Source organism: Capra hircus, chromosome 11 (genome assembly GCF_001704415.2).
Source record: "Capra hircus breed San Clemente chromosome 11, ASM170441v1, whole genome shotgun sequence".
NCBI lineage: Eukaryota > Metazoa > Chordata > Mammalia > Artiodactyla > Bovidae > Capra > Capra hircus.
In genome coordinates this window covers 13,359,186-13,386,968 of record NC_030818.1, presented here as the reverse complement: position 1 = coordinate 13,386,968, position 27,783 = coordinate 13,359,186, and the positions used below count along the sequence as shown (strand labels likewise).

Below are 27,783 nucleotides of genomic sequence, written 5' to 3'. Positions count from 1 at the left end.
GGCCTGGCCTCTCCTGGCGCTGTCAAAAGAGAAGATGGACTCAGGAGAACCCTGGGAATCTCACAAAGCGCTTGGGGCTCGGAAGGTCCAGGGACCCCACTGCTCCACCTGAAGCCCAGCCCGGCTTCCAGCCGCGGTCACCTCCGCTTTTCCCCTCTCCCCGGCCTGGCGAGGCGGGCCAGGACTCGGGACTGAGGAGGGTAGACCTCCGCGGGGCCGAGAGTGGGGGAATGGAGAGCTAGGGAGATTTTTCACCTTCTGTCCCAGTCTAGGGGTGCGATCCCGCTTCTGAAGGCCTCTGAGCCGCAGGGGCCCCGGGCCTTTGCAGCCTACCACAGTCTCAGCCTCACTCGACCCTCCCGGCTCAGGAACCCGGCTATGGGTCTACAATCAGTCTTTTCTCCCCGGCGAGTGCAGACCGTCCCCTTGTCCCCTTGCCTCGCTGTCTCGGGTTCTTTTACCACGCTCTTGGCCTTGCTCCGCCAGGAGCGCCGGGAGGGGCTATGTTCCTGAGTGTGGGTGGAGGTATGAATCTGGGGGGTGGGGGCCACTGAATCCCAGGCCTGAGCCCCCAGCCCCAGCCCCCTACCCCGCCAAGTACTCGAGCAAGGCCAACCTCCTGTTTTCTGCTCGGTCTCGCCGGGGTCGCCTTCCTGGAGCACTTTGGTTATTGATTCCGCTGAAAGAGCCGGAGTGCGAAGACTGCGCTTCCCAGGGGACGAAGGGAGTGGGGAGGAGAGCAGGCTGGCAGTTGGGGGAGGGAGTTGATAAACTTTAGGAGGGATGCAGGGCGTTCCTCGGTACCCCAGGGCTTCCTCGGCCTCCCTCTGCCGGGCTCGGCGTGCGGCTAGATTACGGGTGGAAGAGGAGGGCCGACGACCCCCCCATCCTCAACGCAACTCCCTGGCGCGGCTGTGAGACAGAGAACCCCGACTCGGGCCCAATCAGCAGGGAGGGGTGGGGCGGCCGGGCGGGGGCGGGGCCAGAGAGGGAGGAGTCGGGCGGGGGGCGCGGGGGGCGCGAGGGGCGGGGAGGCGCGGGCTTGGCCGGCCCAGGCTGGCCAGGCGGTGGCGGAGGCGGCGGTGGCGGCCGGCATGGGCGATGGGGGCGCCGAGCGCGACCGCGGCCCGGCACGCCGGGAGTCGCAGAGCGGGAGCGGCGGGGAGGGCGGCGGAGCAGAAGACTCGAGCGCTGATGCGGGCGGCCGCAGCCCCAGGGAGATTGCCGGGACCTCCGATTCCAGCCCTGCGGGCTCCAGGGAGAGCGGCGCCGACAGCGACGGGCAGCCGGGGCTCGGCGAAGCAGACCACTGCCGCCGCATCCTGGTGCGAGGTAAGGGGACGGCTCGAAGCCCTGGCCCCCTGGACTCCCCTCCCTTCCCTCACCTGGGGCTCCGACCTTCCTGCAGCCTCCACCTCCCAAGTCCTATATTCATTCAGACGATCGTCGTCCAGTCATTCATTCAGCAAACATTATTTTGAGGGTCTATTGTGTGCTGGACATTGAGCTGAATGCAAGGGACAAAGCGGCGAGCGGTACGGAAGAGATCCCCGTTTCACTGCCTTGAGATGCTCAGCTCTCCAGTCTCACCCGGGCGGGTTACCGTGGCGGGGGCCGAGACGCGAGTGCGGGATACGGAGAGCCGAGTCCCCGCCCCGCGACCCTCTCGGCGGGTGCGGAGAAAAGCGTCACGAGCGCTCCGCGGGGTCAGGGCGAGGAGGGACCAGCGCCCGGAACCGCGCGAGAAGGCCCGGCTCCGCTCAGCTGCCGGGCGCCTCCCCGCCCCCTGCCCAGCCCCGCTTCCCGGTCCCGGCCTCGCAGGCGCGCGGGCTGCTCCCGGGAGACGGCGCCGGAACGCAGAGGGCGGCGTGCGCCGCGCCCGCCCGCCCGCCGGGGCTTCGCTCTCGCCGTTCCCACTTCCTCGCGGCGCCTGGGCCCAGCCAGCTCTCGGCGCGGCCTTCTCACGGCCTGGCTTCTCGCGTCTCTCCGATTCTCCCTCGCCCTTCGCCCTCCTCTCTAATTTCCCGGCCATTTCCCTCCGCCGAGCTCGCCTTCCCCGCCTTCCCTTCCTGCAAGAATCCGAGTGCCCGGCTCTGCCTGGCTTCCACGCTGCGAGGCTGCGGCTTCCCCGGCCCCCAAAGCCAGCCTCACGCCCAGCTCGCCTTTCGCCGGATCCGGCCCTGGCCCAGCGAGATAGGAGAAGAAAGGGGATTCCGAGGTCTTGCCTTAAGCTAGTCCCTAGGCCGCGGCGAAGCCCGAGGTCTGTTTCCCCCACCATCCCAGAGTCCCGGACTGGGAGACCCAGAGGAGGAAAGAGGCCACTCGAGGGTAACGGCTGCCCTCGGTTAATCCCGCTGCCTTTTTCTCGCCCTTTCTTTTTGATGGCTTCTCTTGCGAGCCTGAAGGCCTAGAAAAAAATCAGCCAGAGCTGATTTCCTCGGCCACCGCCTAGGGAAGGGAAACCAGCGCTGGGACCCCCGAGTTTGATCTGGGCTACCCACACACAGAGGGAAACACCTTGGCCTGGTCGCTCACAGCTTCCCCACAGCTGCTGAATCTGGGTGACTCTGGGAATGGGGGCTAAAGGTACAGCATGGAGGCAGCCCAGTGTGAAGTTGCCTGGTGACCATCCTGGACACAGACTCGGGGACCCTGGTCTTCAGGAAACACAGGAAGCTCCAGGCCAGGTATAGTCACTCAGTGCCGTTCTGGGCCAGGCTCTGGGGGTCAAAGGACAGAGCATGGGGAGGTGGTCCCCAACCAACAGGGATTCCAACAGGTGTGTGGCCCTCTTGGGCACTTGAGATTAAATTAGATCCATTCCATAGACTGTGGGGTGTCCTGTGTACAAGGCATTAGCAGCCAGTTTGGAGTTCTGTTAAGGAAATCTGCAAGGCTTCCAGAAACAGAGAAATCAGCCTCCTAAACCCACATTCCCAGATAAAGGACACTCACCGCCTCACACCTCATCTGTGGGTTTTTCATTTCCTTCTGCCTAAACAGTTGTGGTTCTGTGCCCACCTACCATCCCTCCTGCTCTAACTCCATGCAGATGGAATAGATTTTGTGTCTGCGTGCGATGACACATAACTCCCAGGTGTTGAGTCATAGAAGGTAGGATCAAAAATGATGCCCTCCAAGAGCCCACCCAACCAGGAGCGGTCCCTGGACCCCCTGCTGGATGCCGGGCAGCTAGTGCGCAGTTAGGCGTAGTTTCCCAAATTAACGTAGGCAATACCGCAGCGCCCTTACACGCAGACAACATAATGGAAAGAGTACAGAGAAGGCACTTATTCTCCTAAAAGCAATAAAAGGTAAATGCAGGGCCCACATAAATCTCTCTGTCCTTTTCCATTTAACGACAAGGAGGTTATTACAGGCCTCAGATACCAGGGACGTCATTTACCGCTAATCCCTCCTAGCCAGAGTCACCTGCGTCACTCTGGGCCCCCCTGGGCCCAGGGCGGAGGCTCTGTCAGATGAAAGGCCCTGCACCGGTGAAAGGATGTTCTCGGCACCCTGGTCCCTCACCGAACGTCCCTCCAGTGTGCTTTAAACAGACAGTACATTTTGCCCTTGACCTCCGAGGATCTAGACTCCCGAAGTACCTGTGGAGGAAACCATAAAATGGGGGAGTGTAGGCAGTTAGCATGTCCAGTGTTAAGTTCCTGGCGGGGTGAAGATTCTGGGAAAGAGCCCCACTCTCTCTGAGTCTTTTTTTTCTGCCTCCTTCCCACTCTGCCCTTGCTCCCTTGAGGGCTCCACCCCAAAGTAGCAGACCTGCTGAGGGAGACCCGAGATGCAGAGGAGTAAGAGAAAGGCCTGGTGCTGGAATTACGTGAAGCTGATTTGGAATACAAGTCTTACAGCCCTTTGAACTTGAACTAGTTTCTTTGCCTCTCTGCGACCCAGTTTCCTCATCTGTACGAAGAAGAAAGCATAGCTCTTTCCTTGAGTGCCCGTGCTCAGGGTCAGAGATGTTGTCTATAAAACTGCAAACAAGCAGCGGGATCTCCATAAATATTCTGTGGAATGAGAGGGGTGGGAGCTCCAAGGAGACTAAAACTGCTTCAGGCCGTGGGCCTCGTTCCTCAGAGGCCTCCCCCACCACAACCCCTGGCCCCAGAGGCTGTGTAAAGCATTCAGAGGTGAGCAGCCAAGGGGACGAGGACTGGCTGATGAAAGGAGGCCCACTTCCACCTTGCAGACCACACAGTACGGCCTTCCCCAATCCCCTTCGAGGAACCCTCGCACAACCAATCACCGAAGTTTCCCTGCCTCTGCAAAATGTGGGTCAGGGAGCCAGGGAGGCCGACCTGCTACATCCCCTGCCTCAAAATGGAGGCCGCTTCATGCCACACACGGGCACAAGCAAGGCACTGAGATAACAGGGGTGTGCACACAACAGGCACCCCAAACACTCCACTGAGGACACAGCTAGGCATCCACAGGGGCCCTAAAGCCACCTCGGCTGCCCCACACCTCTGCATGCACAGCCCATTGACTGGGGAGGGAAAGGGGTGGGAGACCCTTTTGCTTTATATTAACATTTGGAAAAGACAAGCCATGGGCAGGAAGCAGGTGAAAAGAGAGTTGCAGCTCCAGGTTCGCTGCAGCCTGAATGGTACTGCCTTTTCGGTGGAGCAGGGATCCCTGCAATCAAAACAGCGGGACAAGTCTCACCCCAAACTCCCAAACCTCACAATCCATGCTCAGATCTGCACACACAGATGCACTTAGGTGGTTCTCACATGGACCCAGAGTCAATTCAGCAACGCTTCTGGACAGATCCCGGAATGGCCATCCACCAGCCTCACCCACCCAGCAGATGTTATGAACAATGCCTAGTGCTGGTCCCAGCTCACGCAAAGCGTCCCTCTGACCTACCAGTCTCAAAACCCCAGTCGGGCGTCCTCAACTCTGCACTGCCACCTAGGCCTGAGTCAGGCAGAGTTCAGAGGCGCCCCCAGTACACTCCTGCACCTTGAGACCTGTGACACCCTGGGCCTGACTCAGCACCCCTCCTCTGGTAACAGGCAGACAGGAAAACTGTGGGAATCCTTGGACTGAATAAATGACTACCCCCCTCACCCCTGCAGCACCAACACCCACTAGCAGAAATGTTTTCGCCTGGGATCCTGATGGATCTGCCCAGGGCCTCTGGCTGTGGCTGAACAATTCCCTCTGTGGTTGTGAGTTTGGTGCAAGGGATGATTGAATTTAGCGGCGTCTAGCCCCCTGAGAATTGAGGGCAGTACTGGACCGGCGCTGCAGAAATGTATTGGTGGAAATAGCACAATGGCATACACCAGGCAGAGCCTTGGACGCTGCGGATATGTTTGAAGATGCTGGGCAAGGGGCCAAGCCTTTTGGGGGCTTGAGCTAGTAGCAACCCAGGGGAACAGACACACCCCTTCTGCAGCCAGGTCTGGGCTCAGCGTTGACCGGAATCACCTGTTTTCCAATTGGATTTACAGCAGTCCCTCGACCCAGGATGACTCAACCTGGACCTAGCATCCTCGCCTCCCACCCAAGGCATGGCAGCTCCACAAGGGCAGACCTGCCGCCCCACCCCCCTCCCCAGATGGGATGTCTTGGCCATGGAGTCGCCAAGAGTGTTTATTGGAAGGAGCCACTGGATTGCAAGTCCCTGGGCCCTCCGGGCACCAGACCTTGGGACTGGAGCCTCAACATAAGTCTGTTAAGAGAGAACCGGGACCATTCCTCCCAAGCAGCGGTTGAAAGCTTTAAATGATTCATACAGGAGATTGTGCTTTGGGGGTTTTGGTTTTAGTTTTATTTTGGGAGCTTGTGGGGAGTATTAGGTTTCTTTTTTATTTTCCTAGGATTGTTTCCGTTTTATGTTTGTTATGTTTTTCCTTTTGCTTTGTTTTTGGCGGAAGGACCCACGTTCTCCAGGCGGGTCTATGTGGCCCCTATCATTTTGGGTCTTTATTTTTTACTTGATCTCCATGCTCCCACCCCACCCCCTAGACACACACACACCCAGAAGCAGACCTACAGACCTACAAACCTGTTGGCGTGCCTTGCGTACACACTTTCATTTTCTGGGAGCTGTGAAGGGCCTTCCGGGCTCCTCGGGTTCTCAGCTAGTGCTGCCGCCCTGGGTAGTCTCTTGATCTCGGGTGCCTGTGGACCCGCTGCCAGCATCCCGCGCGCAGCAGACACACGCGCGCGCGCGCGCCTGAAAGGTCAGAGCTTCTAGGTGGCCCCCGGGTGACGCAGACTCAGACGGGCCGGGAGGCTGGGACAGCGGGTGGGTACTGGGAACTGGAGGGTGGGGGAGCGGACTGCTGCAGCGTGCGTCCCTGGACTTTTGTTCGGCTACACCAAATACGTTGAGTCTCCGCACAAACTGCGCACCCCCTGTAGCGAGACAGGGCTTCTAAGGCTCGCGTTGGCTCGACGCCATTTCCTCAGTTAGCCCGACTCAGGTCTGGGGCCGAACCCAAGCTCCCTCTCAGTTCGCTCTTTGATTTGTAATTTAAATGGGCGGCGAGGTGGGGGACGGTATAGGAAGCATAAGCATTTTGTCTTTATTTCCTGTTTGCTTAGTAGAAACTAAAGATCGGCCTGACCCTCCTCGGAAGGTGGGTAGCGAGTTCTCAGCGGTACAGCCCGAGGAGTTGCGTACCGCAGTGTGAAAACCTCTGACACAGGGCGCCGGGGCGAGTGGGCCGACCCGGGGATCCCCGGGACCCGGGTGGTCTGTGCGCCTGTTTTGCCCCGCTCCATCCGCATCCAGGAGGGAGGTTGGAGGGTCTCGGCTAGGGGTGCCAACGTGGAAGTGGACCCGGCAAAAAGGGGAGGCGGCGCCAGGACGCAATCTGGCCTACAAAGCTGAAGAGTGGGCGAAGCTGGAAAAGCCAGGGCTGCGAGCGCGGCGGGTCAAGGATGGGGCGGGAAGGGGGCGCGCCTGTGAGACGCTACTGCCACCCCAACCCCAGTACGATCCCCTGACCCAACTCACCCACGTTTTCCCATGATCTTGCCCTTCGCTTGCTAGTTGATTGATTCCACAAACATTAACGGGTACCTACTATGTGCCAGTGGAGTAGGAAATGGCAGCCCACTGCAGTATTCTGGAAAACCCCATGGACAGAAGAACCTGGTGGGCCACAGTCCACGGGGCCGCAGAGTCGGACACGATTGAGAGACTGAGCTACTACGTGCCAGACCAACGCGGTGGGGCTGCTGGCGCTGAGACCATTTGGAAAGCCGGGACATGCGAGGTTCCTGGCCCGCCGTGCTGGCGGCAGGGCCTGGCTGGCGAGGGAGCGATGTAGGCGAATAATTCAAGGAAGGAGGGTACTGGGGCCGGGTCCCCTAGACGCCGCGCAGGGACCACGTAGGAGGTAGACACCGCACCCGCCAAACCCTAGCGATCTCTCCAGACGCATTGCGTGTGCACACAGTAGGCACTCCGTAAATATATGCCGAACGAATTAGAGGAAGCAAAACCAATCTCGTGTTTCACTAGGTAGGAGGCCGCAACGCCCCTCCCCGGGAAGAACGTCTGGCCTGCAGTGACCTCCTTATTCTTTGACGTTACAAAGGCGTCCCTTACATGAAACGGTGATGATGCCAAAGCACAGAATAATTGTTAAAATAGAAAGTTGACGGCGCCCTATTTTTGGAATTTTGTGCAATCGTCAACTTCGAGGGCCACCGAAATATAAAACCTGAAAACGCTCAAATGTGGTTCTTTTTACTCGTTCTTTGGATTCCAAGAGCCGCGGAGGCAGTCTGGAGGCAGGCAGCGTCTGGATGAGGAGGCCGGGCAAGAGCAGGGCCCGAAGGGCGGTAGTGAGTCTCCCGGTTCTCCGCAGCTGCTTGGGGGAGGTTCCGCTGCAGAGCCAACCAGGGAAATATTAATAGTTAGGTAAATCTGCGCCCTCTCCCCGCCCACTCCACAGGCCTCCATTCCTTGGTTGGAGCTCGAAATAACGGGCTGATTAAAGTTAGGTTTGCTGTGTTTTGTTTGTTCCACCGCCCACCGCAGAGCTGCTGGCAGCCAGGGCTCAACGGGTGGAAGACACCCAGCGAAGAAGTAAGACCACGCTCACAAAATAGATGGGAACAAAACAGGTAGAGCATTTAAATTCAAAAAGCAGTATGGGGACTTTCCTGGTGGTCCAGTGGTTAATGCAGGGGGGGATACGGGTTCCATCCCTGGTAGGGTAGCTAAGATCGCACATGCCTGGTGGCCTGTGAAAAAACAAACCAAAACGTTTACAGAAATATTATTTTAACAAATTCAACAGACTTTTAAAATGGTCCACATGGAAAAAAAATTAAGAAAAAAAAAGCAATAGGTCTCAAGATTTAAAAAAAAAGAAAAAAGAAAAAAAGGTAGTTGAAAGCTCCCAGAAATAGCCACCATTCCTAATTTCAGGTGTGCATCAGTAGATTTCTCCCCTCTTATATACACATTACATAAGCTGTCTTGCAACTTACCATTAAAAAAAAATTTTTCAACCCCGCCCCCCCATCCTTTCCACCCAGTCATTTCACACTGTTCCCTTTCTGCACAGTGCTCCTCTCGAAGGATGTACCTGTTGTTTTCCTCTGGTACATTGAAGCTTTGTAATTGTGAAAAAGTAAAACCAATCTAAATATCCAACAAGGGACTGGTTAAATAAAATTTTATTATAGCTGCATTTTATAGCTGCATAATGCAGTTGTTAAAAATAATGAAAGCACTTCTAGATGGAAAGGTATTCATTGAATAAATTTTATCAAATGAAAAATAGCAATTTGCAGAAAATCTTACTTTTGTAATATATAACTTACATATTAATTTTTTCTTCAATTACTGGGGAAAGTTTGAGAGCTTGAGAAATGAACTCCCAATGCCCAGGTCTTTGAGTCCTTGAGTGTTTCCTAAAGATAGATTCCTAGCAGTGGAATTGCTGCTTCAGGTCAGAGCTGCAGGTGCACAGCCCTCAAGTGTCAAAGCTGGTCCCTGATCTCTCCATTCAGAGCCTGCAGTCTTAATATACAGTGATGAGATATTGTTATTTTATGATCTTTTCATTAAAAGCTTGATTGAAAACTCATGTGGAAAAAAGTTACACTCTGCACATTTTAAATGTGTTTCCTTTAATTTTAAAATAGTAATTCATTTGATTCAAATATCAAAAAGTTGTTTTAAGTACACATGAGAAATCTCTTTCCCATCCTTCTTCCCCATCCTCCAATTCCCACTGGGCTCAAAGGCAGCCATTATTTACTGCTTTCCAATATGTTATTCCAAATCATTGCTATGCTTCTGTCAGCCAGCACATTATTTTTTCTTCCTTTTGCTTGTTATGCATATGGTGGTATCTATATATATTTTCCTGCACCTTGCTAATTTCACTTACCAGTGTATCTTAGGGTATAAAGAACTTCTGTTAGTTTTTTACAGATACATAGTATTCCATTTCTAGAGACTGGGTAGACCATAATGCATGTTATACCACCTGAGCCCTAATGGTAGACACTTAGCTTTTTTCTTGTCTTCTGTTATTATATACAATGCTACATTAAATATGCTTGTCCCTTGGTCATTTCCACATGTGTGGGTCTTATCTGTCAGAGAAGTTCCTGAAAGTAGGTTACTGGGTCAAAGAGTACCTGTGTTTATAATTTGAAAGGTAATGCTCTGCTGCTGCTGAGTCGCTTCAGTCGTGTCCAACTCTGTGCCACCCCATAGACGGCAGCCCACCAGGCTCCCCCATCCCCGGGATTCCCCAGGCAAGAACACTGGAGTGGGTTGCCATTTCCTTCTCCAATGCATGAAAGTAAAAAGTGAAAGTGAAGACGCTCAGTCATGTCTGACTCTTAGCGACCCCATGGACTGCAGCCTACCAGGCTCCTCCGCCCATGGGAATTTCCAGGCAAGAGTACTGGAGTGGGGTGCCATTGCCTTCTCTGAGGTAATACTCAAGGGTCCTCAATAAGATGGTACCTACTCCCCTTAGCAATGCCTGAAAGTGCTTGTATCCCCAAGTCTTGCTATCACAGTTCACACTTTTTATCTTGATAGATGTTAAATTGTTCTTTCAGGGGAAGAAAAGTTTAGCAATTTAGACCCCCACCTTTGCCCTCTCCCCATATTAGCCATTATATATCTTACACATCTTTGCTAAGAAGTTCCTCACTGGCATTTTAATTTTTATTTTTTTGACTATCAGTGAAGTTGAGCATCTTTTCATGTTTATTGGCCAGTTGCACTTCTTCTGCTATCTATTAATTCATTTCATGTGACCATTTTAATTTTCAAATATTCCTTTCCTTATTGATTTGTAGAAATGCTGTATTGTGGACAGTGGCTCATTGCTTTCAATATATGTTGCAATTTGGGGGGTTAAAAATTGTCCTTTAATTTTTTTCTGATGTCTTTTGTTTTCTGAAGTATAAAATCTCTAATTACAAAACCAATCCATGCTGTTTTGCTATATCATGTAAAAGTTGCAAGTTCTTCATTTCCCCCACATAATACACTTCTACTCCCAGGATGCAATCTCCCAAACTTTCCCTAGACATTGAAAAACATAAATAAGTTATAGATTGCAAGAGTGAAGTTTTTTTGCAAACTTCTTTTCTTCATTTAATAGATATCTTTCAATCTAGAACTGCCTTATTATTTTAACAGTTGCATAATACTATATTATGCACATATAATAACATTTATTTAACCAGTCCCTTGATGATGGATATTTAGGACGGTTCTACTTTTCACAATTACAAACAATGCTTCAATGCTTTGTATCCTAATTTGAACAGATTTATTAAAAAAAGTCTCACGAGACAATATGAAAACAAGTGAGACATTTTATTATATTCAGGAATGGTTGTTAATGTTTCTAATTGTGACAGTATTATTGTGATTGTTTTTTAAAGATACTTATAAAAGGATTTGTAAAAACATTTATAAAAATGTTTCTGGATGAAATGATATGGTGACTGGGATTTGCTTAAAATTATAGAGAGATAAAAGAGCTAGGATTGTTACTGAGTTTATAATTGTTGAAGCTGGAGGATAGGTATATCACAATTCATTATACTTTCTTTTTTCTCTCTTTTCTCTCATTTTGTATGTTTGAAATTTCTCATGATAACAATTTTAGAATAATAAACATCATTTCACATATATCTGGTATGCATATAATTACAGGGTAAGTTCCTAGAAGTGAAATTTTAAAATCCAAGTATATACACTTAAAATTGTGATTGATATTTCTAAACACCAAAATGTACTAATTTATACTCCTGGAGATTGTGTATAAATATACCATTTCTCCCCCACATCCTCCCAACCCAGGATGTACTTAGTCTTTTAGAGAAAAATCTTTTCAAGTGAAAAAAAATCTTGTTTAATTGGTGTTTTTCATTACTAGTCAGGTTAAGTGTATTTTCATATACTTATTTTTCATGTTTATTTCCTCTTCTGTGAATTTTTCATTCACATGCTTAGCCATTTCTCTATTGGCTTACTCATTTTTTTTATAGTTGTAAACTATTTATAGACTACATAAATATATAACATATATGTAACATATGTAGACATACAAATATACACATATTTTAGTATATTTATATAGAAAGAAAATGATCCCGTTTTCTGTGACAGGTGTTGCAAACATCCCCAGATCTTTTTCATTCTTTTTTCTTCTTTTTTAACCTTGCGGTGATTTGGGTTTTTTTTTTTCCCTTTATGACTCAAATTTTTTGGGCTTCTATGTTTTAGTTCTCAACTAGAAAGTTCTTCTCCAACCAAAGGTAACAATATTACATATATTACATATAATGTATATGTTATATATATTTAGAATACTCTTAAATTTTTTGTTACAAAAATTCAGTAAATGTTACAATTTTTGAGTTTATAATTTGTCTTTTATTTTTCTCTCTCATGTCTTTTTATTTCTGAAGTATAAAATATTCTTTTAATTATAAAACCAATTCAGGCTGAAATGAAGTGAAAGTTGAAAACTCTTCATTTACCCCACCCAAGGTGCTTCACTCCCAAGATACAACCTCCTAGATTTACTTTAGTAATTGAAAGCATAAATATATAAGCTATATATTATGAAAGGGGGATTTTTTGCACACTGCTAAAATAGTCTGTTTGCAGACTGTGACAGTCTTTGCAAAACCAAATAATAAAGAAGTACATGAAGTAAGACGGGGAACGCTTTCCTTCCTGACCAGCTTCCACTCCACAGTGTGAACAGAAAAGAGAGGTGTCCACCCTGCCAGATTGCATTCTGTGTGGGCATAAGCACGTGTGCACGCAGCTTGCTGTCACCTTTTGTTCTTTATAAAACTGGGCTTGTACACATGAACTTGTTTTCACGTAGCGTTCAGGTCAGGATATGAAGATGTACCTCATTCTTATTCATGTCTGCATAACAGCCAAAGGCAGGACTCTGCTGTGGCTTCATCAACAGTGTTGCTATTGATAAGCATTCAGCTTTTCTTCTCTCCCACCCCTTCTTACAAACTGCTACAAACAGTGGCTCTTGATGAAATATACAATATTTCTCTGGGGTAAAAACCTCTTTAAATTTTCTGAAACAAAAGAACTATACATTTTTAAATTTAGCTAGGCATTGTGAAATTGTCCTTCAAGAAAAACTTTTCCTCTATTAACCTGTATTCTCACCAATAGAGCTTGAGAAAACCTATTTTCGCTCACCTTTGCCAGTACAATTTTCCCAGTCTGATAGAGTATCTGAAAAAAATTTATCTCTTTTCTATTCTAACTTTCATTTTCTCTAAGTCCCTCTGAGTGTATTTTTTTATATTTATTAGCCACTAGTATTTCTTCTTCTCTTAGTAACCCTTTCATATAATTTGTTTAGTTTCCTACTAGACTGCTTGACTTTATTCGTTAGACTATAAAGGCTGTGTGTGTACTAGACATTAAGGCTGTTTTGCATGTATTATTAATAGTCTCCCAACCTATCACTTTTCTTTTAACTCTCTCTCATCCTGCAGCAGTTTCTTTCTCTAGGTACTCAAATCTGTTATTTATTTTTTAAAACTCATCAGTGTTTTTATTCCACTTTCAGAGATTTATTTATTACCTCTAAAGTTTTAATCCATCTTGTATATATTTTTGCATGCACTGTGAGATAAATGACTTATTCCAGATGATGCACTAACTGTCCAAAAGCCAGATCTTGAGTAATCTTGTCTTTCCTCCAACTAATTTGAAATTTCATCTTGATAATATCACAGTTGCCCATATAGGCGTGGAATTGCTTCATAACTCGCGTGCCAGCATCACCAGTTTAGTTGCTGTAGATTTGTAATATATTTTGCAGTGACGGTAATGCAAGAATCTCTCCTCATTCTTGCACGTTTTTTCTCAACTGTTCTTCCATTTTCAATGTTTCCAGTAAACTGGAGAATTAGGTTTTTTTATAAGGAATTTTCATAGTGATTAGATTTCATTTGTAGATTAAGGCAGAAAGGACATTGTTACATTTAAAAATCAGTATGTTAACAGCTTATCATGTAAAGGAACTACCTGGGTGCTACCTGGATGAAGTCTGGGTAGGGCTTTGAGAGGGCTTACTGGGAGAGGTAGTGGGAGAGGGTCATTTTTGGTGCTGGAGGTCAAGAGCATTAGCTATCTGTAATCAGGCAGAAGTCACCACCTCTCCTATGGCAAAGGATCTTTGGGCGGAATTCACTCTCCCTGGTACCCCTGAGGCTTACCCCTGTTTGAGGAGACCTGAAGGACAGCAAAACTCAGCCTTCATTCCACTTAGACTCATGCATTTCACCCTAACAAGACCCTACCCACCTAGAGGCTCTGGAATTAAGCTATCCCTCCTTCCTGGTGCCCACCCCCCCCCCCCACACACACACAACTCCACCTAGAAAAGCAACAATTCAGGGAAAAGTGCTCTGTCAGTAGGAGGGACTAGATTTTGCTGCAGGGACAACCTCAAATCTCAGAGGTTTAACAAAGAAATATATTTCTAAGTCACTTGATAAGTCCATCACAAGTGGGCAGGGGCTTGTCTTGGTACTCAGAAACCCAGGCTGATGAAGCTCCAGCTTGGCTTCTGCCTCTGTGACCATCCCAGTAGAGAGAAGGGGAGGTGGGAAATCAAGACCTGGCTTTTGACATGTCCCCTGAAAGTGACTGCATCCCTTCCTCTTGACTAAAACAAATCGTGTGGCCATATCTGATTTCAAAGGGCAGAAAATGAATGCAGTCCTACCAGGTGCTTGGAAGGAATTGGAAACACTAGTGAGCAGCATCCTTGCTTTATCCATTAGCTTGACTTTGATGAGCGGTCTCCTCTGCTGGTCCTAGCTAAAACAGCAAGCACAGAAACACTGACTATTGTATGTTGGCTATTTGGAGAAACATCCCGTTGTTTTATTTTCTTCACAGTATTTATCATTACATTACGTATTAGACTTTTTGGTTTGGTTTTGTTTTTGTTTCGTTTATCTGCACTGGGTCTTCCTTGGGGTGTGTGAGCTTCTGTAGTTGCAGTACTCAGGCTTAGTTGCTCTATGGCACATGAGATCTTAGTTCCCTGACCAGGGATCCAGCCCACATCCGCTGCACAGGAAGGCAGGATTCTTAGCCACTGGACCGCCAGGGAAGTCTCTACATATTCATTTTTTAATTTATTATCTGTCTCTCTCCCCAGTACAAGGTCTATGGGAACAGGAACCTTGTCAAATTTGCTCATTTCTATATCCTCAAACACAAGAATACTATTTGGCACATAGTAGGCATTTATTACAGCTTTCCTGGTGATTCAGACAGTAAATAATCTATCTGCAATGCAAGAGACCTGGGTTCAATCCCTGGGTCAGGAAGATCCTCTGGAGAAGGGAATGGCAACCCACTCCAGTATTCTTGCCTGGAGAATCCCATGGACAGAGGAGCCTGGCGGGCTACAGGCCATGAGGTTGCAGAGTCGGACCGACTGAGCAACTGACATTTTTTACATTTATGTTGAGTGATTGAATATACACAGTTGTTTTATTTACATAAATGGGATAGTACTACTTACTTTCTTTCACTTAATGTCAGTTTATATGGATACTGTCTCATTCTTTTAGCTACATGATATTTTGTAAAATATGAATGGCATGAATGTATCATAGCTTGTTCATCTGTATCCCTTAAGGGGAACACTCAGGATGCTTTCAAATTTTCAACATTTTGAACAGTGCTGCAGCAAACATCCTTATGTATACCTTGGAGCACATGAATCTATGCTTAAAATAAAATTGCTGGGGCAATAGTTATGTGCTTCTATAAACTTGACAAATGCAGCCTTAAAAGACTGTGACAGTTTATAGCCCTACCAGCAGTTAATGGGAGTGTAGTCACCAACAGTGCATCTTTGCTTTATTAATCATCTCCTGATGTCTCTCTGATCTTATAGGAGATAAAAAAGTATCCACTGTTGCTTGGACTTGCATTATCCTGATTACTGTGAAGCTGTGTTCATCTTTTCACGTATTTATTGGCCATTTGGATATCTTTTCTGTGAATAGCTCACATAAATTACTTGACCATTTTTTTCTGTTAGACTATTGCCCTTTTTAAAATAATTACTCTTAATTGTATTTTATATATCTGGATATTATTTCTTGGCCTTTTAAAAAAGATTTTCAATTGTATATTTTGTATTTTATCTTGGTTTTAATGCTTTTGTCATATAAAGTTTTTAGGTTTAATATAGTTGAATAACATCCTTTTTTTTCCTTTACACTCCAGGTTTGCATCTTTCTTGGAAAACTCTTCCCAAGCTTAGGATTATAAAAATAGCTTTTTATATTTTCTTGTAATGCCTTCATCATTTTATAGTCTACAATTTGCTTTCTATTCCATTGGAAACATTGTTCTTTATGGTGTGAGACATGAGTTTAACCTAATTTTATTCCAAATGGATAATTTATGATCCTCAATCTACTTAACTGCGTTGAGAGACTAGACATATAGAATGTTCCCTTTATCATAAACTCTGTCACTCTGTATACATGGCCCTAGTTGTATACTCCTTATTTCATTTTTCCCAATATTCAGTAATTTGAATCCCACCATTACCATTTCTATTATATCCATGTTTCATTTATTTACTTAATATTTTAGCAAACAACAACAACAAAGCATGGCAAGAGGTTAGAATGATGTTTTTGTCACAGAAACTGACAAATCTGTTTGTGGAAAGAATATTGTATATTTTCAAACGAAATGTCCACTTTTAGCTTCATGCTAAATATGTAAAATCATAGATTTAAATTTGTTCTAGTAAACACTAAAATAACGGCATAACTTTTGAAATAACAAAGATTTATTTATGTATCATTCTAAATCATCTTACAAACTATGAGTGAAACGCAGAGGCACTTGAGCAGCTGCTATTGTATCCTTTCCACAAACAGATTTCTCAGTTTCTGTGACAAAATATCATTCTAACCTCTTGGCATGTTTTGTTGTTGTTGTTAATGTCTTATGTTGAAATTGTAAGAGAATCACAAGAAGTTGCAAATACAGTAGAAAAGCTCCATGTATCTACAACCTAGCTTCTCACAATGGTGACATCTTATAATACGTGACCAACATCCAGAAATTGACATTAATTCAATATAATTAACTAGACTAATGACCTTCCTCAGATTTCACCCATTTTTTTGCATACACTTTTTTCTTTATGTATAGTACTGTAACATTTTATTACACTTACAGATCCACATAACCACCACTGCAATCAAGATTCAGAACTGGTTTGACGCCACCAAGAAACATCATCCTTTGTAGTCACAGCCTCCCTTCCCTAACCCCTGGCGGCACATATCTGTTTGCCACCTCTACAACTTTGTCATTTTGATAATGTAATATAAACGGAATCACACAGTACATAATCTGAAGGACTGCCTTGGGTTTTTTCACTCAGTGTAATTTACTTGGAGATGTATCCAGATTGTTGTGTCTGTGTAGTCACTGTTGTACCACGGTTTGTTTATCTGTTCACCCATTGAGGAACACCTGGATTGTTCCCATCTGGGAGCTGTTACAAATAAAGCTGCTGTGAATACCCCCCCCCCCCCGTAGGTTTGATGTGAACCTAAGATTTCATTTCTCTGAGTTAAATGCCTAGGAATGAGATTCCGGGGTTCCATGGTCAATATAGGTTAGGAACTTTCCTAAAAGTCAGTTTCCGGAGTGGCTGCACCATATTACGTCCCCAGCAGCAATGAACGCAGCATCTAGTTTCCTGGTGTCCTCACCAGCCTTTGGCGCTCTCACTCTTTTTCATTTTTGCTCCTCTAATCATTTTTCTCCTGGTTTTCATTTGTTTTCTCCTGATTGCTAGTGATGTTGAACCTCTCTTCATGTGCTCATTTGTGTGGCCCTTTGGGCTTCCCTGGTGGCTCAGAAGGTAAAGAATCTGTCCGCAATGCGGGAGACCTGGGTTTGATCCCTGGGTTGGGAAGATTCCCTGGAGAAGAAAACTGCTACCCACTCCGTATGTGGCCTGAAGAATTCCATGGACAGAGGAGCCTGGCGGGCTATAGTCCAAGGGATCGCAAAGAGTCGGACACGACTGAGCGACTTTCACTTTGGGGATATCTGGGGACAAGTCTAAGATGCTTATTCCATGCTCCTGCCTGTCCTGGCCCTGTGGAGGAGGGCTGCCCTCGGCTGCTCCCTGAGGCAGGAATGCCCCTGTTAGCTTCTTTACAAGGAGGAAAGGAGGGGAAGGGCTGTATGGTTTGACATCAGTGGTCAGGAGCAAGCTCAGGGCTTCAGGTGGGCTCCAAGAGGCTCACCCGGAGGAGGATGTGAAGCTTCCAGCACCATATATGACATCCATCACCCTTTCTCCTCTACACACCCCCCAAGATACTTTTAATAAAATCCATGCCTTTGGAGATGGGTTCATTGGGTGTTGTGAGGAAAGTTCTGAGCCTGATTTCACAATTGGAAACAGTAGAACCTGAGCAAAGGGGACCCAGTCACAATGGGGTCACAAACATTAACCCACCATTTTGAATGTAGAAAGTATTGGAGGGGGGAAGCTTAAGTTGTCCAAAAAAGCCTGATTCTACCAACCCGCCGAGAGCAAGGCTCCCATCCATGTCCTGCCCAGCGCCCTGGAAACGCCAGCCCAGTGGTGGGGGAGGACAGCCTCTGGGCCATGACTGCGTCCCCAGGCTCCCCTTCTCCCTGATGGTTGACTGAGAACACGAAGGTGTTTGAACCTCTGAGATCGGAGGTGTGACCTGTGAGCCGAACCAGGAGCCTATGAAGAGCCGAAGTGCACCCTGGAGTGAGACTGCCCTGTGTAGTCCAGTGCATAAAAATTCACCCTGCAGTGAAGGAGACTCGGGTTCAGTCCCTGGTCAGGGAACTAAGATCCCACATACCACAGCTAAGACCCAATGCAGCCAAATAAAGTACCTCCTAGAGGAGGGAACATTAACTGGCCCTAGTAGGAGGTAGGCAGAACCAGTCTCGTAAAATATACTACAGGACTTGGAGGGAGAGATCTCAGGTTCACCCTCTAGAACAGGGATTCTAAAACTAGGTTCTGTACTCTTATGGCTCACAAGGAGCCTCTTGACAGACAGCACCTCCCAAATCCAATTCCTTTCCTACATCTTCCAGGGCAATGATGAGCCTGTCAGAAGATTCCATTTTCTTCCCATGACGTCTATAACCTATCTCTTCACTATAACCTATTAAGGAATCACTAAGAATTGCTAAAAGAGGGTATTCATCAAGTAAAATGAAGGTGTTTTTAGAGTTTTTTAAACACTGTCAGTATGATCTTGGGTAGCTACTTACAATGTGTTCCTCCATTTCTTCCATCTCTAAAATGGGGATAATCACAATTCCAACTTCACTGAGACATGGGGAAGGTTTAAGCACTTAAAACGGTGCCTGGCCCAGAGCATGCATTGCAGAGGTGTCAGCTATTACTATGAGCGGCCAAGGCTGCTAAAGCTTCTGACCACATTGCAAACTCTCACTGTGTACGCCCTCTGGAGAGGCGTGGAGTTCCTGCAACCTTGGAGGCTTGCTTTGTTACCTGTGCCTGGTCAGGGCTGCCTTGAGTTGGTAATTTCCCCATTGACACGAATCTTCCTTCGTAGTGGCAAATTACTGTTAGTTTAGCTTTATTATTATCAACAGCATGTGTCGGGGAAGGTTTGGTAAATCCCAGGTGGCACAGTGGTAAAAAATCTGCCTGCCAAGGCAGGAAACACAGGAGATGCGGGTTTGATCCCTGGGTTGGGAAGATCTCCTGGAGTAGGAAATGACACCCAACTCCAGTGTTTTTTCCTGGAGAATCCCATGGACAGAGGAACCTGGTGGGCTATGGTCCATGTGGTCGCAAAGAGTCGGACATGAGCACACACATGGAATACGATGTTGCATATTTCCACACTCTAATTTTTGACATAAACTTTTGTAATAACTATATTTGAAGCCATCAGTGTGTGTGACTCAAACATGGATCATCTTTGCCCCTGTACTTAAGGCTGATGTATATATTTATAATCTGCCCTCCCACCTCCAGGAAATTTTGCTTTAGCCGAGTTTCTTTAAGTGGAACTATCTGGCAAATGTTAGCTGCAGGTTTTTCAACCTCTCTTAAGTAGGCCTCAAAATATTGGAGATGCCATGCACGGATGACGTTGGTCCAGGGGCCAGGAGGGTGGCCCGGATATTCAGGACTCAGCACACAGGGAGTGGCAGAAATTCCCCTTCTGGAAGGCACCCCAGCAGCTTGATGTGGTGGCAGTGGTCCTCAGGCTCCTCCTGGGGATCCCAGCTCCACCCCACACCAGCGAGCCTCTTCAGGGACCCCAGAAGAGTCTGTGGATAGAGAGAGCACCCATGCATTACCACACACACACACACACACACACACACACACACACACACACAGGGCTTAAGACCTGGCTCTGGACGTCTCCTCCAGTAAGCCTTATCTGATTGATCATATCCAATTCTAAACCATCCTTTCCTCTGCTCTTGAGGACTTGGTATTTTCTCTTTACATTTGTTTCTTATTCTGCCGAGGAAGAGAACCCTGGGTGGGACAGAGTGAGTCCCTTCTGCCCAGGCTGCATGATAAACTCTTCATTTGTACCCAGGCCCATTCACATACATATACCTATTAGACACAATGTACTGCATTGGGTGATTGAGGAGGCTGGCCCCAGAGAGGGTAAGCAGCTTGTCAGAGGTCACACAGCCAGGCCCAGAACTGAGGAGGTGCCCATCAGATCATGCTACCTCTTTTTTTTGTTTATTTATTTATTGTGGTTTTGGCTGCACTGGGTCTTCGTTGCTGCGTGCAGGAGGCTACTCTTCAGTTGCGGTGCTCAGGATCTCATTGTGATGGCTTCTCCTGTTGTGGGGCGCAGGCTCTAGGGTGCCCAGGCTTCAGTATCTGTGGCCCGCAGGCTCAGCTGCTCTGAGGCATATGGGATCTTTGTGAACCAGGCATCGAACCTGTGTCCCCCTGCATTGGCAGGCAGATTCTTAACCACTGGACCACCAGGAAAGTCCCACACAGCCTCTAATTAAGATGTTCATTGATGGGTTACATCCTTAACTAGTGAGCTAATTTGCCTCCTTTCATGACCTCTGCAGATGCCAAAGGAACCATCCGAGAAATTGTCCTGCCCAAGGGCCTGGACCTGGACCGGCCCAAACGGACCCGCACATCCTTCACGGCCGAGCAGCTCTACCGCCTGGAGATGGAGTTCCAGCGCTGCCAGTACGTGGTGGGCCGTGAGCGCACTGAGCTGGCCCGCCAGCTGAACCTCTCCGAGACCCAGGTAAACGGGCAGGGCCAGCCTGCTCCACCGCCACCCTGGCAGTCCAGGAGCGCCCTGGGGTGTGAGGCCCATGGGCTGCTGCCTGGAAACCCAGCTTGGAGTTCAGACATCTATGAGGGAAAGGTTTAAAGTTACTGGTAGACCAGAGCAAATAAACACAGTGCTGACAAGAGAAAGTTGGCATTTGCCAGTGGGGGTGGCCTCGGGGGGCACTTCTGGATCCATCAGGCCCTTTGGATGGAATTTGGGGAAAGGCCAGAGAGATAGGAGAGAGGGACATTCAAGATGCAGGGAGTGGCTTAAGGGGATGTTTGTTGGCGCAGGAGGGAGCCTGCAGAAAGGCATGGGGCAGGGCTGGCTTGCTGGGAGCACAGGTTCAGGAAAGAGATGAGGCATTACAAATGGGGGTTGGGGACCTCTCGTTTCCACATTCTGGGCCTTTTCCCGTCCTCCCTTCATCCCAGTGAGCCTTAGAACCTCTTGTTGGAGAGAAAAGGTCTGAACTCCCCCTTCACCCAGGTAGGGCTTAGCACTTAGCAGTGGTCTGCCCGACCCAAAGGAAAGACTTGTGTAACCTGAGCACCTACTCTGTGTGAATAGAGGCATTTCAGACTGGTGGTGGTGGTGGTCCAGCCACTAAGTTGTGTCTGACTCTGTGACCCGGTGGACTACAGCATGCCCGGTTTCCCTGTCCTCCACTGTCTCCCAGAGTTTCTCAGACTCATGTCCACTGAGTCGGCGATGCTCTTTAACCATCTCATCTTCTGTCACCCCCTTCTCCTGCCCTCAATCTTCCCCAGCATCAGGGTCTTTTCCAGTGAGTCGGCTCTTTGTATCAGGAGGCCAAAGTATTGGAGCGGTATTATTCAAACTAATAGATCTAAATAATAATGATAGTAGTAGTGGGAAATTCCCTGGGGGTCAGTGGTTAGGACTCCATGCTTTCATTGCCGTGACCTGGGTTCAATCCCTGGCCTGGGAATTAAAATCCTGTAAGGGCGTGCAATGCAGTCCACAAAAAAGTGGTAGCGGAATAATAATAATACTTCCCCAATACTCACTGTGCCGCGGCACTGTTCCAAGTCAGTTATGTTAGTTTGCTAACCCCTACAACCCTGTGATTGTAGCAACCAGTAATATCCTGTTTCACCCGGGAGAGGTTATTATACCCAAGGTCATACAACGAATAAGTTCCAGAACTAGGATTTGGACAAGCAGTCTGGCCCCTTTATGCTGCCTGTATACTGGGCAACCACGCTGGAGCTTGTCAAAAAAAGACTCAGAGACTCTAAGTCTAGCTCCAGGTGAAGAGCTTAAGGTACCAATAAATGTATCAAAAGGGCCAAACCAGGAGGCATGAAGGGAAGAGGAGAGGAAGGAGAGGAGAAGGAAGCAGATGGGTCTGGGGCGGATTGGGGAGGCTCTCCTCACTCCACCCGCTGCCGCCCTGGCCTTGGCACCCCTACCCAACCCAGCAGTGAGGTCTGGATCGCGGCTGGGAGGGGCTGCTCTCTTGCAAGCCGCCCCTGTAGAGTCCCAAACAGCCCCGCAGATGGCCTGGGGCAGCTGGGCCCTCTCTCTAGCTGAGCTCAGCTGGGCTGGACAGCCAGGCTTCATTCAGGAGGCCTGCAGTGGCCAGGCAGGACAGAGCTCGCAGAGGGAGTCAGGGAGACGCCCTCAGACCAGGGTCTGAGGTGTAGGCACAGGGTCCTCCTCCTGCTTGGCCTAATTTCCCTTTGCCTCACATAGTTTACCCCCCAACTCCCCACCTCTGAAACTTTCTTCGCAAGGGCACCTCAGATGCCCAAGCGAGCAAAACTCCTCCTCAGTCCTCATCCTTCCCTGCCCCGCCAGTACAGGCCACCTTTATCTGTTAAGGTCAAAGCCAAGTCTCTTCTCTTCCAGGAAGCCTTCCCTGAGGCTTCTTGACGTCACTGCAAGACCTGTTCCATGTGGCTTGACCTGCAAAGTGTGGGGTGTGTGTGTGTGGTGTGGAATGGTGTGGTGGGCACCAACCTGTATGCATTTCCCCAAAACAAGAATGTATTTGAAGGGCACATCTGCTCTTCAGGCCTCCTTGGGGAGCCCAGCATGCAACTGGGCACACCATGGACCCGCAAAGAACCCTCAACCAGCTGATTGTTCTCACCAGCCTCCTTCCTCTTCCCCTGGTCCTGGAGTTGGCAGATGATATACAGTATTACTAACACTGAGAGTTCCCTGTGTGCCAGGCATTGTTCTAAGAGCTAGATGTGTTCTAACTCGTTCAGCCCTCGCCACAAGCTCGTAGAACAGGTGTGAGGTTTTTCTTCTGACACCACTTCTGACACTATGTGGTATGTTCCCACACCAACAGCAGCCAGTTCTCCAATACCAGCTGGGTGTCCAACAATACAGCTCAATTCAGTTCTGACCTTAACTCCTGGAGGTAACACCCACGCTATAGGTTATGACCAGCTACACAAAGCGGGTTCCCACACCCTCTCCTTAGATTTGATAATTTGCTAGAATGACTCACAGAACTCAGGAAAACTCTTTACACTCTATTTACTTCTACAAATGTATTTATTATAAAGGATGCATGCATATATGCTGTGCTAGGTCATCTCCGACTCCTTGTGACCACTTTGGACTGTAGCCCAACAGGCTCTTCTGTCCATTGGGATTTTCCAGGCAAGAGTACTAGACTGGATTGCCATTTCCTGCTCCATGGGAAGAACCCACGTCTCTTGCGTCTCCTGCACTGGCTAGGTGGATTCTTTACCCACTGGGCCATCAGGGAAACCCCATTATAAAGGATATAACTCAGAAATAGGCGTATAGAAGAGATGCATAGAACCAGGTATAGAGGGGAGAGTTCATGGAGGAAACGTCATTGTTCAAGAGTCTTTATAACCCAGTCTCCAGCCCCAGTATGCTTCCTGGAGGGAAGGGAATGAAAGTTCCAACCCTCTAATTACAGGTCTGGTCTTTCTGCGACCAACCCCCATTCTAAAACGAGGGGTCCACCCTGAGTCACCTCATTAGCATAAACTCAGGTGCACTCAGAGGGGGCTGGTTATGAACCTCAAAAAGCTCTGGACCAAGAACCAGGGACCAAAGTTAAGTGTACTTTTTTTTAGTATAACAGAATGGCTCTTTGTTATTTTTATATTAAAGAGAAGGAAACGGAGGCACACAGAAATTAAATAGCGTGCTCAAAATGTAAAGCAGGCGATTTCATTAACTCATCTAATCTTGATAGAAAGGGAGCTTTCAGGACTTCCCTGGCGGTCCAATGGTTAAGACTCCAAGCTTCCCATGTAGGGGGGCGTGGGTTTGATCCCTGCTCAGGGAACTAAGTTCCCATAGGCCACACAACGCAGTCAAAACACTAAAAAAAAAAAAAAAATCACTTTATGAGTAATATTATTCCCATTTCAGAACTCAGAGAGACTAATTGACTTGCCAGGTTTATATGGCTAGAATTCTGTGGAATTCTCAGCATGTTCACGCATGCATGTGCGTGCGTGCTCAGCCAGTCAGTCGTTTCCAACTGTTTGTGCCCCCATGGGCTATAGCCCGCCAGGTTCCTCTGCCCATGGGACTTTCCTGGCAAGAATACTGGAGCAGGTTGCCACTTCCTCCTCCAGGGGATCTCCCCAACCAGGCATCTAGGCCTCTTGCATTGGCAGGTGGACTCTTTACCAGTGGGAAGATATATTCACCCATACTTTTGGGCAAATGTATTACTGACTGCCTGCTGTGTACCAGGTGTTGTTCTGGGCAGGCCCTCCCCTCCCTGTTACACCCAGGACGGGATAGGACAGGCCCCTGTGAAAGCTCCCCGCGGTGGGTGGCGCCCCGTTGCTGCCGCTCCCTTCGTGCCTACTTGCCCTGTGTTTGCGGGGAGCGGTCAGTCTCTCTCCTGCCGCATCTTCAAGGCCCAGAGGGAAGGAGCCGTGGCCTCTGAGTCTGTCCTCCCCCTCCAGGTCAGAGGTAGGAACCGGGAAGGTGAGCAGTCACCTCACACGAGGGTGGGCCCCAAGGATTTCGTGTTTGATCTCTGCCACAACCCAGGTATTTTTGTCCTTATCTTAAAGATGAGAACTGGAACTCAAGGGTCCCTGGGGGTGGTGCCTGGCTGAGAACCCAGATGACTTCCCAGCGGGGGAAAGGATTACAGTGACACAAAGAACCACATCCCCAAGGATCTGGCAGGACCTCTTCCTGGAGCAGTCAAATTCCAGTGTGACTAAACAGTCACATCCTTCAGCCAGACTTGGCTGAGTCGTCCTTCCCGACTGCCCTTCAATGATATCAGCTTCAAATGTCACCTCTTCAGAGGGGCTGTGTTTGCCACCCCACTGATAAGACACTGCCTCCCTGCCTCTCCTCTCCTTCCTGTGCCCCCTTTCTCTCCATCAGAGTGCCCAAAGTGCCAAGCCACAGCTGTTGTCTGTGCATACCAAGTTAATACAGAAATGGAGAGTACGTGGTTAGAAATATACAGAGCAGTTTTTCTAATAACTCACTTTAATTGTATTTTATGAAAGTATTGGTCCACAGCAGATTGGAAACATTAAAAAGTGACTCCTCACCACAAACCATTTGAGAGATGCTGCTCAAAGCACTTACTGCCACCGACAGCCACACCTGTTTGCTTGTATTTGTTGTTTATCATCTCTCTCCCCCTCGACCCTGTCCACCTTACATAGCAAGGATCCTGCAGCCTAGAACAGAGCCGGGCACATGTGCTGTGCGCAGTAGGTAGCTTCAGTCATGTCCGACTCTTTGCAACCCCAGGGACCGTAGCCCACCAGGCTTCCGTGTCCGTGGGATTCTCCGGGCGAGAATACTGGAGTGGGTTGCCATGCCCTCCTCCAGGGACTCTTTCCAACCCAGGGATTGGACGCTCAGTCCACATCTGCTGAATGCATGAGCGAGTGAGTGAGGCAGGAATCAGCCTCAGGTAGATCCCCCAGCCCCCTGCTCACTCTCATTTACCGAAAAGCAGTCCAATCCTGCTGAAAACACCCAACTCATATGTATTTCAGATCTTTTCTTCTCCCCCCTCCTCCACTCAGAGCAGGCATGACCCACTGCTGGAGGGATGTGCAGGGGAAGAGCCCTCTAGAAAGCCTCTGGAAAGGAGTGGGGAGTGTGCTACCCCTCCCCCACCAGGGTCAGGAGGGCAGGGAGGGTGGCACCTTCGGGCCTGAGGAGCCTCAGGGCCAGAGGCCTTGGCTGGAGGGTCGGTTGCTCCCACAGGGGGCCTGGTAGGCTTCTCCCAAGCAGGCTCAGCTCTGCCCTAATCCTCTCCCGGCCCTGCTCCTCTCCCCTACCTCTCCTTCAGACCCAGCGGGTCTCTCCACGCTTCTCTTTCCCAGCCCTCCATTCCACGGTCCTCTGCTAGCACACTGCCCAGCCAGCTGCCAGCCTTCCGGAACCTCCCAGCCAGGAGCAAGGGAGCCTCTCTGCTCCTGGGGACATGGATCTGGGTGCTGCAGCAGCTGACAGCCTTGCCAACTGGGGAGCAACTGTCGGTCCCTCCTCCTCAGGACTCGAACCTGCCTCCTTGGGGGAGCACCCTGTCCTTCCCCAGAGAGGGGAGAAAATCCCATCACCGTGAGGGGCCCACAGAACTGACCACTGAGCTCGCCTGCCCCCCAGCCTTGCCTTCCTTTCCTTCTGCAGAGGAGGAGGGGGTTGGAGTGCTATGTGCCAGGTGCCTGGTGCTGGCAGAGGGCAAGTCCTCCTCCTCTCATGAGCCTTGAGAAAGGTCTCTGCCCTTTGGTGGCTCCATTTAGGATGGGGGTGTTTGGCACCGCTCTGTCCCCAGCTTGGGGAATGTGGCCATTGGAAGTGTCCCTCACCATCCTGACACGTCCTCTTATACTCGGTGTCATGTTGAGAGGTGCTTATAGGTGATGGGGTGGGAGGGGGCTTCTGGGAGGTTCAAATAGGGGGATGGCCAGATGGGCTAGAGAGCTCCCTTCAGAGGTGGGCTGGGGTCGGGGGGAGGTGAGACAGGAGAAAATGGGGGTGGCTAAGAGTGAAAGGCGTGTGGGCCAAGAGGCGAACCTCACCTGTGCCCTCCCTCCATCCAAGGGTCAGGGTAGCCGTGGAGGGGTGCCGTGATGTGGGGGGCCAGGGTCTCTTGGTCCCCTAGCCAGGCTGCTGGCGGGAAGATCCTGACGACACCCTGACTGCTCTTCTTCCCTCTCTCACTGCACCCCTGCTCCCCCCCACTCCCTGCCCCCTCCCCTCGTGGACTCCCCTCCTCTCGCTCTGCCCCAAGGTGAAGGTCTGGTTCCAGAACCGCCGCACCAAGCAGAAGAAAGACCAGAGCAGAGACCTGGAGAAGCGGGCATCCTCCTCGGCTTCCAAGGCCTTCGCCACCTCCAATATCCTGCGGCTGCTGGAGCACGGCCCGCTGCTGTCCGTGCCCAGGGCCCCCAGCCTCCTGGCGCTGACCCCCGGCCCACCGGGCCTGCCTGCCGGCCACAGGGGCACCTCCTTGGGTGACCCCAGGAACTCTTCCCCACACCTCAACCCGCTGACCTCGGCCTCGCCCCCACTGCCGCCCCCTCCGCCGGTGCTCTGCTTTTCCACCGCCCCGCTCCTGGACCTGCCTGCTGGCTACGAACTGGGCTCCTCGGCCTTCGAGCCCTATAGCCGGCTGGATCGGAGAGTGGGCAGCCCCGGCGGCGGTAGCAAGAAGGCCAGCGCTTAAGTCTCCATCCCCTGCGTGACACTGAGTCCCCAAGCACAGCACCAGCCCTGCCTCCTGGGCCCAGAGACAGAAGGGGCGGCCACACACGCTGCCCCATCCAGCCCCCCCAGCTCAGAGACTCTCCAATGGACAGCGTTGGTCCCGCAGCTTGTGTGTGTGTGAGTGCAGTGTGTGTGCGTGTGCCTCTCACTGAAATAAAAGGAAAACAATGACAAGAA

General features: G+C 49.3%; 1 protein-coding gene across 1 annotated transcript; it reads left to right on the top strand.

Annotated features, from left to right (window-relative positions):
* Nucleotides 1,095–27,783, top strand: VAX2 (ventral anterior homeobox 2). The gene is made up of 3 exons (XM_018055078.1): nt 1,095–1,332; nt 20,663–20,850; nt 27,131–27,783. Exons 1-3 carry the CDS (start codon nt 1,095–1,097, stop codon nt 27,563–27,565), a joined length of 861 nt encoding a protein of 286 aa, XP_017910567.1. The 3' UTR covers nt 27,566–27,783.